At 45.7% G+C, this 13,970-nt stretch overlaps 1 protein-coding gene across 1 annotated transcript in view; it reads left to right on the top strand.

Annotated features, from left to right (window-relative positions):
* The window catches only part of KHDC4 (KH domain containing 4, pre-mRNA splicing factor), a gene marked incomplete in the record, with an annotated part of 2,214,276 nt that overhangs the window by 2,009,982 nt on the left and 190,324 nt on the right, over positions 1-13,970 (top strand). Inside the window, 1 exon segment of the mRNA XM_044080154.1 lies at positions 1,860-2,006. Within this exon segment, the coding sequence (XP_043936089.1) occupies positions 1,860-2,006 (147 nt within the window).

The raw sequence follows: 13,970 nt of genomic DNA, 5'->3' as shown, positions 1-13,970 counted from the left end.
TCCAGAGTAAGTCCAGTGTCATAGCAGACAAATTGAGCAGGTCTGTTCTCCTGTTGCACAAGTGGATGTTTTCGTGTGTCACTGCTGCATTTAGCAATTTGGGTTATTCTTGCCAGGGTAGCCCTCGGCCGGCCCGAATACCAGAGACTTAGTATTTCTGCGTAGGTTGCTGTCGCTTGAGGACTGACGTCAGGTTGTCGGTAGTATAAAGTAAGGCAGCCAACACCATTACATCAGTCTTTCTTGCTGTGGAGCCCAACACAGCAGCAGTTCGCACGTGTGCCGGTCAGCTGCTACCTGAGTTTTCGTCTACCGATTTGAAGTTGAAGTCTTCTAAAGCCAAGTACCCCATTGGGGATCCTTTTTTCTTGCACTAACCAATGTCAGAAAAAGTTAATAGTCTCGCCTGTGGAAAACAAATACCACACCGAGACTTCCACTCTGTTTAGGTCCACACCACGACATCCCTCGTTGTCGCTTCTGTGCTTTGTTCAACGCCAGAACTATCCATCATCGGACCCTTATTGTGGCCAGATATTTTTGCTTACAGTCCTCGAATTCCAATATGGCTTTGGTAAGCCGTCCAACAGCAGATCTTCCAAAAAAAGTAAAGATAAAGACAGAAACAGACCGCACAGGTCCAAACCTACCAACGATGCTTCCGTTAAGCTAGTTGTCAGATGTTCTTTGTGTTTCACTGTTGCAGTCATCACATGTGCTTGTAGTAGCCCTCAGTCAGCCTGATTATCAGTCTTGGGTCCTGCATCTGTTGCTGTCTCATCTTCTGTGACGTCAGGTAGTCAGGGGTGTAAAGCATGCAGCCGGTGCCATTACATCAGTCTTTCTTGCCGTGCGGTGCCCGAAGCAGAAGCAGTTCGCAAGTGCCGGTAGGCTGACTCCTAAAATTTTCATTTTCAAGTTTCAGAACAAAAGTCTTCAACTAAAGCTAAGTACCTCGTTGGGGAAACATTTTCTTGCTCTAAACCGATGTCAGTAAAAGTTAATTGGATTTCTTGTGGAAAGCAAATACCTCATAAAGATTTTCATTCGTACTGTATTCCTTGCCTAGGCCCTGACCTCAACGTACCTCGCTGTCGGTTTTGTGCCTTATTTAAACCACAAACTATTCATCGTCTGTATAGTTTCGCTTGTAAATACTTTGGTATTCTGGTACTTTGGTGTTATTTACTGTGTAAAAAAAGTGTAGCCATTAAGCTTCATTGCTGCTAAGTAAGATTTGTGCCTTTTCTCTCTCTTCCTTTGATGTTCAAAGACTTAAGGGAAATATACTTGCAATTATTAATCCCACAAATTTGGTCCTGTATAACTTTAAATATTTAAAGCTAGCTAGTAAGGGGATTTATGTGGATGCGGCGGAAAGCAGCATGCAAGTGTGTGTGCACGTCTTGTTTACACGTATGGTGATGTACTTTCCTTTTACTGGATCATTGGTTGTGTGATACCTTTGAATTTTTTCAGTATTGTAATTGCATGGGGAGCTGTGGATTAAGTATTCATCTCTCTCCCATTTTCTCGGCCAAACATAACATTTGTAAAATGTTACTTTTAAGTCTGTTAAATCTGTCAATTCTGGAGCTACCAGAAAAGAATTCTGTTTGAGCATTGACATTTTTTTCAGCCAAGTGCTGTTGCTGGTATATCTTTAACCTGAAGGGTAGTATAAATGTGTGCGAGTTTGCTGTGAGCTGTTTAAAATAGCATTCTGCTTTGTTTTATTAAGAAATACCGATTGCATTTTAGTCAAGAACGCATTTGCTAGGGTACAATGGAAGGATGAATTCTGTTTAGAATACTGTTATCAGTTAACCTATTGTGTTCTCTCTCTTCCTGCTTTTCAGCCTCCAGTAGTTGGTGTGTATCCAGCAGTCTCAGTGAAAGCTGACCTTACCACAGTGCTACCACAGCAGCCACAGACTCAGCCACAGAAGAGGCGTTTCACAGAAGAGGTTCCAGATGAGGCAGATTCTGGGCTTCTTGGTTACCAGGTGGAAAAACTATTTGGGTTATTCTTTACACATTATGTACGTTAGAAACACTAGCAAAAGCATAGGTACTGTGCATGTTATAAACTTAATGGTGAAAGCAAACTTTTACAGAAGGTGTTATTTTGTTTATGCTTTGGTGACCAAGTTAGTCCCGCTAGGCCAAGGGGAGACCCGAGGTGGTATTTATATGGGAAATTTTTAATTTCTTCACGTTGTCTTATTGTAAAGAACCTTGGATTCCAACATCTGCTTGGCTTTATTTTACTGGCCAAGTTTCTAGTCTTTTCACAGTTACATGGGGGTTATATATAGGCAAAACTGCAGCTGGTGTAATTAGTTCAGCAAGTACCTATTCGTTGCATGAGTTTTGTGTTTTTCACTGTTGCAGTATGTTTAACAGCAGGGGGCAGTTAGGTGTGATTGACAGTGCTGCCTTGCTATTTATCATCTGCCTACCACTTTATAGGAGTAAAAGGAGTAAAACTTGTATATGCATTTAGCCAATGTTGAAGTACTGATTCTTGTGTCTTCCTGCCATACAGAAGACTGCGACTGGCTTGATTTCCAGAATCTTTACATCATCCCTGGCCAGTGGACATCTGAGGACCAACACCTGGACATCAGGGTACAAAAATGTAGTTAGTTGGCACCATTTTCAGTTCTTTCTAGCCATGCAGTCCAATGCTTCACCATGAATGCAGTACAGTCACAGTCCATCGGTTGGCTTTTTTCAAGAGTTTCTTGTCCAATCAGATAAGTACCCCTTTGGGGATTTTTTTCTAATTTAATGTTTAAAAAGGTTCGTGATCATTTGAGGTATGGGAAGCGACTCCCACATAAATACCATCTGTCTGGAACCTCAGCATAACATCTTTAATTGTCCTAAATTCCAGTCGGAAACCATGCAGGGCCGAAGCCCTAGCTGCTCATATGGACTCCTCAGATGTCCTATTCCTATGTTGCAGTGTTCTTACTGTGGGATTAACCGCCTCAGGCGACCCATTGGCGGCTCCTATGCAAGAGCTTAAGCCTGGTTGCTGTAGGTGTGTGGGACATCACACGTAGGGCCATAAACCAGGGACACCTTATATGTGACGTCTGCACGCACAGACGTCAGAACTTTTCAGCTGCAGACTACGTCACATTGTTCGCTTTGTTCCTAATCTAGAAGACTTCTAAAAAAGCTTAGTACCCCATTGGGGAAACCTTTTCATTTCTTTGCTTGAGCTTGGTTAGTTGTATCTAATATTAGCCGATGTCAGCTACGAAGGGCAAATGCCATTGCGGGTGTCGGATACCACATAAGGATATCCATGACCGTTGCGTCTTTTGTTTTGGGAAGAAACACAATCGTGCTGCTTATTCCATTTGCCAGTCCTTTTTACCAAAGACCCTCCGCAGCCGTCTGACCACACTAAATTTATATTTAGAGAATCAATGTCTCAAAAAGCTTGTGCTTAGATTGGACCCCGAATCGGCCGCTCCAACTGAACCACTGCTGAAAAAAGCCAAAGTTTCTAAGTCAACTTCAGGTGCCTCTCCGCCATCAGATGTCCCGCCAGCTGCCAATTTAGGAGTTGAGGGACATCCGACAGAACCGACTACTTCAGCTCCCACTGAGGAGGCTGCTTCAGAAATTACAGCCTGCATATCCAAGGAGATAGGTGAGACGTCTGTTCCTATCGACGTCGAGGGGGAACCAGTAACAGTCGGACGACCTTCGGAGACTCCTATTCCTGAGAATCTTAACTTCTGAGCTTAGGCCTTCTCCCAAACCAATGCCCACTAAATGAAAACAGAAAACTAAATATTTGACTCCTATCCCTGAAGGAGCCCCAGACTGGCATTCTATCATTAACGTTGTTATGCAGGCCTTTATGGCCCTCAGGCTCTGCTCCCTCTACTATACCTGTGCTCAGCCCTAGACCAGCCTCTGCTATTTCTCTCCCTTTGCAGACTACCCAAGAAGGAGATGAGGGACTAGAACCTTACTGCTCTTCTGAAGAATCCATTTCTTATGCATTCCAGATTGCCTATCCTTTAGAATATTATTCACCAGATGAATCTGTTGAGGGGGATTCTCCACCAGAGGACATTACCTTTGGTGAAACAATAACTAAGATGAGAGTGTACTTTAAATGAGACACTACCCAGATGACTGACACCCACAGGAGGTATTTTGAACTCCAAGTGGAGTCTCACTCCCCATCGGCCATCCCCTCAGTCTTACCTGCAAATCTGGATGCCTTTACCTCTTCATCCAAAAATCCAGACTCTCAACCACCTGCACCTAAAAGACCAGACAGGTTTTATAAGGTCCCTGACGAGCAAAAATGTAGTTACCCCCCCCCCCCCGGCAGACCCTGCAGATGTCCTTCTTTTCCAGTGTTGCAGTATTCTACTAGTAGGTTTACCCTTCTTCTGATCAGCTTGTCCGGCCAAGTTTCCAAAGCTTTTTCAGTCCCTCCTGGTGCATCAGACGTCTGATGTGGAGGCAGAAGCCTGGGCCATAAAGTTGACGTTTGCACCACCAGCCCTCAGAATTTTCATCCGCCAGCCGTATGCCAGGTGTTCCTGCTACTCGTGGACATCTGATCTTGTTTCGCGTTAAAAGTTAAGTACCCCCGTTGGGGCCTTTTTCTTCAGTCCTTTGTTTTTTATAGTCTTTTCATGTCCATAGTTTCATAGTTTGGTACTAGGCTATCTGCCCTGGGGCATTTATAAGCCTAGCCATAGTGATGTGGCTTTCGCCACCCCATGTAATGGTACAAAAGTGTACAGAATAGATTTAGAATACTGTGCCTCTGTCTAGTAGTGACACAGTAAAGACCCCCTTACATAATAGAATTAGTTTACTGTGCCTCTGTCTAGTAGTGACACAGAGATGACCCCTGGGGTAAACCTACGATCTCCCATCCACTCGTCAAGATTTCTCCTGAAGAGAGTCAGTGAGGGGCTCTGCCTAACATGAACTGGGATTCAGTTCAAGTATAGTTTCATTGTTCCAGAGTATAGTTTCAGTAAGCAAGTTTAACTGTGGTCATCAAATTCCACACACAGAAACCACGACCAGTCTCTCTCTGTTTGGGTACGGAGCATGATTCCAAAAACTGCGCCATCTGTAAATCATTCATCCCCAAAACCCTTTGCCGTCGCTTACAGGCTCTCAACTTATACTTTGAGAACCAGCGCCTAAGACCGATAGCTCTCTGTATGGATGCCTCCTTTGACACCCCATCCGAACCATCAAGGAAGAGGGCCAAGTCCACGTGGCCTACGTATTCCACTGCACCTCTCTTGGCAACTCAACCTGTAGTCGCCATCAGCTTGGATGGAGGACTCTGCTTCCGCCGCCATAGATAAAGCGGGTGCCTGTCAGGAGGCCGCACAATTTAAAGCGGACGACACGTCCAGGAAGGATATACTGGTACCTGTTACAGATGCCGGGGGAAACCAATACATTCGATGGGCGATTCAGACCTGGCCTCCTCCACTCCTGTGATCTCTCCCTGGCCTACAGCCAGCTAGATGCCGGCTAGGCCTTACAAGAAAAAGCAAAAGACCAGACATATTTCTCCAGCACCTGAGGCCTTACATGACTAGCTGGCTTCAGCCAGAGTCTCTCTAATACTTTCCTGACCCTCAGGCCTTCCTCTGCGTACTCCCCTGCGGCTCCACCTCTTCTCAGCCCTAGGCCTTCTATACTTGAAAGAACTGTGAGCCAACCTGCAGAGGAGGAACTGTCTGATTCCTGTGAGGACTCCCTCTCCTACTCTTAGATCTCATCCCCACTGAAGAGGCCTCTGCTGAGCCTGATTCCCCAGTGAAAGATCTTTCATTTGGGGACACTGTTAACCTGATGAGAGAACACTTTAAGTGGGAATGCTCAGACATGTCTGAAGCACAGAAAAGATTTTTATGACCTGATACAAATGGAATCACCTAACCTGTCACCTGTCCCACCTGTACAAACCTGCCTTCCTGGACATTTTCTCATCAGCATCCATTAATCCTGATTCCCAACTTCCTGCTCCTCGAAGGGCAGGCACATTATACAGGATCCCTGAATCAGATAAATTCCTGATCAAGTGCCCCCCAGCAGTCCCTGCCACTGTTTCCATCTGTACAGATAGGGCATCCAAGCTACTCCCTACTACCACTGTTCTACCTGCTAAGGACAGCAAGGCCATGGAGAGGTGGGGGGAAAAAATTTATACCTCTGCTACCCTAGCCTTTAGGGCTACAAACTGCCAGTCTCATATGGCCAAGTACTCTGTGGCTCTTCTGAACAAAGCCTCCAAAGAACTTAATGACATTCCTAACTGTGCTGCTAAAGCATCCCTGTCTTCCTTACTCGGCCTTGTCTCACAAGTCAACAAGCACTCCCTCAGGTGTGCATATGATGCAGCCAAGACCTCAGCCAGATCAGCTGCATCAGCATCCGTAGTAAGAAGGCATTCCTGGATACATCTACAGCCACTCAGTGATTACTTCAGAGCCAAGCTCCTGGACGCCCCCTTGGACCATTCGGCCCTCTTTGGTGCTAACGTGGCTGATCTTTTCAAGTCTGTCCAGCAAAAAGGGAAGGAGCTTCAAGACCTCAAGCACCTCCTTGTCTCCCCAATCACCAGGTTTCAGATAAACTTCCCAGCTAAGACACAATTCATAAGAAAGGCATTAAGGCCTTCTGCCCCCCCCAGGTCCAGAAGGCTGCCCAGTAAATCTCCGCAGCCAAGGACTTCTCAGGCCCTCCGGCCAGAGGCCTTCCTTTCCTGACAGGGCAGGCAGTGTCTGATTGCCTGCCAACCTTCCTCCCACCTCCACCTACCAACACCCCCTTGTCCACCCATCTCTCTCACTGTCTCCCTGCCTGGTCCTTAATAGACAAATGGGTCTTGTCCATCCTGAAGGATGGATACTTTACGACTTGGATCACTCCTCCTCCAAGGCTTCCTATCCCAACCACTCTCGCATCCCAACAGTCCCTCCTACTTCAGGCCTTAACCTGCTCCTGCAATGCACTATAGAGTCAGTCCCGTCCCCCTGTTCAATGAAAAGGTTTCTACTCAAGAATCTTTCTGGTGCCCAGAAAGGAAGGACCATGGAGGCCCATCTTAGATCTCTCCTGCCTCGACCTTTTCTTAAAGGTTCCCTCCTTCAGGATGCTCACCTTACCCACTTTGTTTCGCCTCATTCTCCCTCAGGCTTTTATGGTAACCCTGGACATAGAGGTCTACCTCCACATCCCCATAAAGCCTACCTCCAGGAAATTCCTGAGATTCATAGCAGGCTTCTCCCACTTTCAGTTCTGTGCATTGCCTTTTGGGCTGTCCACCACCCCAAGGGTATTCACAAAGTGCCTAGCCCCAGTCATTGCCTACTGCAGGACAAGAGGGAGTACAGATATTCCCTTGCCTAGACGACCTCATTCAAACAACAGACAGACCCTCCTTGTTCGCATCAAGGACCTCCTGCACCTGCTGCAGTCTCTAGGGTTCCTGATAAATTACCCAAAGTCCAAATTCCATCCTACACAGGACATTGTCTTCCTGGGATGCAGAATCAGGACAGACAGCATGGCCTCCCTCCCAGAGGAAAAAGTGGTGTCCCTCTCCCACCACTTTCAATCTGCCCTCCATTCATTAGCCCTGACTGCGAGGTTATTCCTAAGACTTCTGGGGTACATGGCAGCTACTATCCCCATGTTGCCCCTAGCAAGGTTACATACGAGGAAATTTCAGTGGTACCTTCACTCAATGTGAACTCAGTACTCACATCCTCTAGAGTTCAGGGCTCAACTCCTCCCCTGTCTTCACCAAGAATTAAAATGGTGGCTTGCCCAAGTTGCCCAGAATCCGGGCATGCCTCTGCAAATACCCACCCCTTCCCAGATCATGCACACAGATGCCTCAAACCTGGGCTGAGGGGCAGCTCTAGATCCAAGGACAGCGCAGAGTTTGTGGACAGACGGACACAAATAAATGCACATTAACATCAGAGAAATTACAGCAATACTCCTAGCCCTGCAGGCCTTCCAACCATACCTCCAGCAGGGCCTCCTAAAAATCTTCACAGACAACACCACAGTGATGTGGCAAGGAGGACAAAGTCCTTCCTCTTATGCAGACTAGCTGTACAGGTATAGGATCTGGCTATCTCTCAGGGAATCTCCCTACAGGCAGCCTATATCCCCTCGCAGCACAACTCTTAGGCAGATTTATTTAAGTTTGATGACCGGGAAAGTCCACTGGGCCAAGAAGAGCCCGTTTTCAGTGGAGGCCCAAGGAGAAAAGCTCCACAATAATTGCAAGTTACATTTCACGTGTTACAAAAGGACATAGTTCATACAGCTATTTAAACATTTACAGATAAGCTCCATGATATTTGCAATTGATTTGTCACAATGTTACAAAAATGAAAAGACAGTGCAATAAAGAAATTTCAACGTTTACATATTGAATATTTTTGTTATAAACTCTGTTGTAGGTTTAACATTTCAAGATATATAGCTACTAGCCGTTAGGTTAGGAAAATATGCATGGAAAGAGTAATAGTGTAATTGAGATTGGTGAGTATAGTACAATAGATATTAGAGAGAGAATTAGATGTTCATCGTGTTACACTGCTGCAGTCATCACTGTTGGGTTATCCTGCTGTCAGGCGGTCCCGCAGTCGGCCCGAGTTCCAAAGTCTTGGTCCGGCGTCGGTTGCTGTCGCTTCTTCCCTGACGTCAGTGTGCCAGGGGTATATAAAATGCATCTGACGCCATTTTCTCCAGTCTTTCTTGCCGCGCGGTGCCCAAAGCAGAAGCAGTTTGCAAGTGCCGGTCAGCCGACTCCTGAGATTTTCAAATCGAATTTCAGACGAAGTCTTCATAAAGCTAAGTACCCCATTGGGGAACCCTTTCTTGCCTCAGTCCAATGTCAGAAAAAGTTAACAATTGCATTTCTTGTGGGAAGCAAATACCTCATAAGGACTTTCATTCTTATTGTATTCCTTGCCTAGGCCCAGACCACGACGTCACAGGTTGTCGGTTTTGTGCTAGGTTTAATAAACAAACTATTAAACGTCGGTTTGATTTCGCCCGACATTATTTTGGTAGGAAATTTACTTATACCATGCCGTCGGAGCAACCGACAACCGGAATGCATAAAAAAAGCAAAGCTAAGGACAGACAGCCGAAATCCAAACCGGATTCCGAGGCCTCTGCTAGGCCAGTCGCCGGTTCCCCGGTTTTCAGTGAGGCGCCTACGCAGCCCCTGACGACCGCTGATTTGGAACCCCAGGTGACAACCGATTCACAAGCGGAGATTACTAGGCCTCCACAACCTTTACCTTTAGGCCCTTCTGGCTCCATTCCTGAAGGATATTCCGGTGCAGTTAAAACGCCTTCAGTTGCTGAAGGTGTCTTCAGACCAACTACACTCACTATTAAATCCTATGCAAAACTGAAACCTCATTTAAAAACAAAGACTACTACACAGCAGTCTCCAGCCCAAGGCCCCATGCCTAGGAAACAGATGCTTAAGATGGCTGAAGACTTAATTACCCTAATCAGGGGTTCCCATCCCCCTCCTGACAAAAGGCCAAGGCAGGAGGAGGACTACGCTTCCTCTGACCAGGTTTCAATTTCCTCAGACTCTTCTGAGGAACAGGTATATTCCTTCCCCCTTATGAAGATTCTGATGCTGAAGAGTCTATCCCTTCTGCATCTCCCCCAGAAGACTTCTTTTGGGGAAACCTTACATACTATGAGGGAACATTTCCACTGGGAAGGCCAGGATTACTCTGATTCTAAGAAAAGGCTCCGAGAGTTCCTTTTACTACCCCAGCACAGACCACTTGCAATTCCACCTGTGTTAGACATTGTGGATGATGTTTATTCAGAATCTAGCCTTAACCCAGTTTCACTACCTCCTGCACCAGCCAAACCAGACAGATACTACAGAGTCCCCTGACTCTCACAAATTCTTGCATAAAAGCCCTGTTGCTGACCCAGAAACCATTTCCCAGGGTCCCAAAGGGGTTAAAGCCTCTACTGCTAAAACTCCAGTGCCCTCTGAAAGGGATTCTAGAGCACTAGACAGATGGGGAAAGAAAGTTTATACCTCAGCTACTCTAGCTATGAGGGCCTTAAATTGTCAGTTTCACATGCTGAAATGTCAACAATATCTGATGTCTCAATTAAAACAAAAAATGCACATACAGACCAACCAGATTACAAGGAAATGCAAGATTTGTTACATTCAGCTGAACAAGTGGGAAAACGTACTTTGCAATGTGGATTTGATTCATTGGAAGCTTCTTGTAGAGCAGCAGTGACACAGGGTCTGTCATACGTGTAGGCATGCTTGGTTAAAAGAACAAACTTTGCCTGTTCATTTTAAAGCAAAGTTATTGGATGCACCCTTACAGCAGGATGTTTTATTTGGTGTAAAAGCAGAAGAAGTTTTAAAGAAAATGGAAGATAAGGCAAAATCTATGCAGACAGTCAAGGATTTTTTACAGGTTCAACCTCCTCGTTTCAGCAGAAATTGGCCAACCAAAAACTGGTCCTTTCCAGCTTCTGCCAGACCACAGAGGGGTAGAGACAGACGCCCAAGCGGCAGAGGCCAGCCACAAAGCTCTTAGCAGCCTCGACAATGGAGTGCCACAACCCAAAAAGGAGGAGAAGACAGGTCTCAAACTACCAGAAGACAAACACAATGACTTGCCCCTCAGACTGCCAAGCAAAACCCTCTTGGCAGCTCCCGTGGGGGGAAAACTAGCTCTTTTTGCAGACAACTGGCACATCATCACAAAAGACAAATGGGTCCTAAATATTGTATCTCAAGGCTACAGATTCCACTTTCACACTTTACCAAGGATAAAAGGAATGCCAAACCTGCCACCAAATCAATGGGCAGAGGCTCAAAAGCAAATTTCAGCTCTCATGGACATGAGAGCCATTCAACAGGTTCCTACACAGGAGCAAGGACAAGGATTTTACTCAAGACTGTTTCTGGTTTCCCGAAAGGACAAAGCCTGGAGACCCATTCTGGACCTCTCAATTCTAAACACATACCTGGAAGTACCCAAATTCAAGATGCTAACACTACAGCAACTTCTTCCCATGCTGGGCAAGAAGGCTTGGCTAGTAACCTTGGACCTCAAGGAAGCATACCTGCATGTCCCTATCAGACAAAATTGCAGAAGATACCTCCGATTTATTGCAGATTCAACCCATTACCAATTCTCTGCACTGCCCTTTGGCTTATCTACTGCGCCCAGGGTCTTCACAAAATGCCTGGCACCAGTAATTGCATAGTGCAGACAAAGAGGGATTCAGATATATCCATACCTGGACGACTGCCTTATTCAAGCAGAAAGCAAGGACATTCTATTAAAGCATCTGGCGTTTGTCAAAAACCTTCTAAGTTGCCTAGGGTACACAGTAAACGAAAAGAAGTCAAAACTAGTGCCCTCACAGCACATAATATTTCTGGGTGCCAGCTTAAACACAACGGCCCAGATGGCTTACCTCACGCCAGACAAGCAAAGACATTTGACTCAATACTTCAAAATGATGGCAACAAAGACCCAACTCCCTGCAAGAAAAATTCTGCAGGCCTTGGGATTCATGGCATCTTGCATACTACTAATACCATTTGCAAAACTGCATATGAGGAAATTATAATGGTATCTGAAAAGCGTATGGTCTCAACACAGCCACAGCTTGGAAACAATGATTCCACTCATTCCCTGCCTTCAACAGGAGTTTCTATGGTGGGCTCAGGCATGTCACCTCAACAAGGGTCAGCCTTTCACCTTACCCACAGCCAGGCAGACTATAACAACAGATGCATCGGATTATGCCTGGGGAGCACACATGGCAGGACAGTGTATTCAGGGCAAATGGCCTGCAAACCAAAGACATCTACATATCAATCAAAAAGAGATGCTAGCTGTACAAAATGCCCTAACAGCTTTCAAGGACCTCCTACATCCAGGACAATTGCTAATAAAGACGGACAACACCACAGTGATGTGGTACATAAACAAGCAAGGGGGCACACACTCCTACCCCCTATGCAGACAAGCAATGACCTTGTGGAACACAGCACTGACCTACCAAGTTCAGCTACAAGCACAATTCATGCCAGGAAAGAAAAAACACTGGCAGACGATCTAAGCAGAAACATCACATAACCTCACGAGTGGAAACTACATCCACAAGTATTCGCAATGATAACCCAAAAATGGAGGAGCCCAGACATAGATCTGTTTGCTTCCCCCCAAAATTACCAACTAAGGAAATTCTGTGCAAGGACATACCACACACTAGCTTGGAAAGTGGACGCCCTCTCATTCAGTTGGAAAACATTGACAGTGTATGCCTTTCCTCCACCTTCTGGCAAAGGTGCTGCTGAAAGCCAGATTAGAAAGGCCACAAATATTCATTGCTCCAGAGTGGCCATGCCAACACTGGTGTCCAATACTAAGGAACATGGCTCAAGGCTCACCATGGATTTTGCCTACAATTCCTCACCTGCTCACTCAGCAAAACAATCTGATTCTAAACAGCCAGCTCAAGACTTTAAATCTGGCTGCATGGCAAATTGCCTAAATAACCAGTCAACACTTCTCTTTAAAGCTGTGATGGACGTCATTCTGGAGGCCGGAAGGCCTAGCACCAGGAAAGACAAATGGAAAAGATTCTGCGCCTGGAACCAGGCTAAAGGCCAAAATCCCCTTGTCCCAAATATTCCTCAGATTCTTCAATATTTAACTGAGATGTTGCACAAAGGACTTTCCTTCTCATCTATTAAGATCCACGCCTCAGCTATTTCAGCTCAATACAACACGGATCCTCTTATATTTTCACATCCATTAATTAGACAGTTCTTCAGAGGGGCTAAGAACATAAGACCGCCCTGGAGAGCACCAACACCAACTTGGGATCTCAACTTTGTTCTGGAAAAGCTAACACTTCCGCCCTTTGAACCAACTTTCACTGCTGATCTACAGTTCCTATCATGGAAAACTGCCCTGCTGCTAGCAATAACTTCAGCACGAAGAGTCTCAGAACTACAGGCCCTAATGGCAGTGGAGCCTTTCATCATTTTTCATCAAGACAGAGTCTCTTTATGAACTAACCCTTCCTTTATGCCAAAGGTGGTATCCAGTGTGGCCATAAACCAAACCATTCATTTGCCCACCTTTTATCCAAACCCCCAGAACAAAGGGGAAAGGCTCCTACACTCTTTGGACATTCACAGGCAATTACGTTACTACTTGGATAAAACTAAGGCTTTCAGAAAATCTGACCAGCTCTTTGTATCCTATGCTGCAGGATCTCAAGGAAAAGCCATCTCAAAACAGACCATTTCAAAATGGATAGGACATTGTATCCGTTTCTGCTACACACACCATGGGAAATCTGTGCCTGGTAACATCAGGCCCCATTCCACCAGGGCTACAGCAACATCAACAGCCTTCCTCAGAGGGGTACCAACCAAGTATATTTTGGAGGCTGCCACTTGGAGTTCAGTGCACACCTTCACCAAGCACCATCACTTACCTCTATACTCTAAAAACCAGAGCTGGCTTTGCCACTGCAGTTCTGCAGGGCCTACTAGCCTCTCCAAACCCTGTTTAGTTCCACCACCCATCCTTAGCTTTGGGATTCAACCCAACAGTGATGACTGCAGCAGTGTAACACAATGAACATAGTACAGTTTTGTACCTACCGTAAATGTAGATGTTCGAGTGTTCACACTGCTGCAGTCCAGGTTACCCTCCCTCCATCCCCTCTGAACTAGCTGAACTAATCTATTCCTTTCTATCCTATACAACCTCTGTGGTGTATTTGCTTGTGACTGAAGGTTTTGTTTTATTTTTTATATGTATATTTTTATATAGAAATATGTATTGCCTACCTATTGGGGGCACCTGACATCTGGGGCAACAAAAACTGAAGAAAAT

The sequence above is a fragment of the Protopterus annectens genome, chromosome 8.part0 (assembly GCF_019279795.1).
Source record: "Protopterus annectens isolate FY-2018-M chromosome 8.part0, PAN1.0, whole genome shotgun sequence".
Taxonomy (NCBI): domain Eukaryota; kingdom Metazoa; phylum Chordata; order Ceratodontiformes; family Protopteridae; genus Protopterus; species Protopterus annectens.
This window is presented reverse-complemented; position numbering and strand designations above follow the sequence as displayed.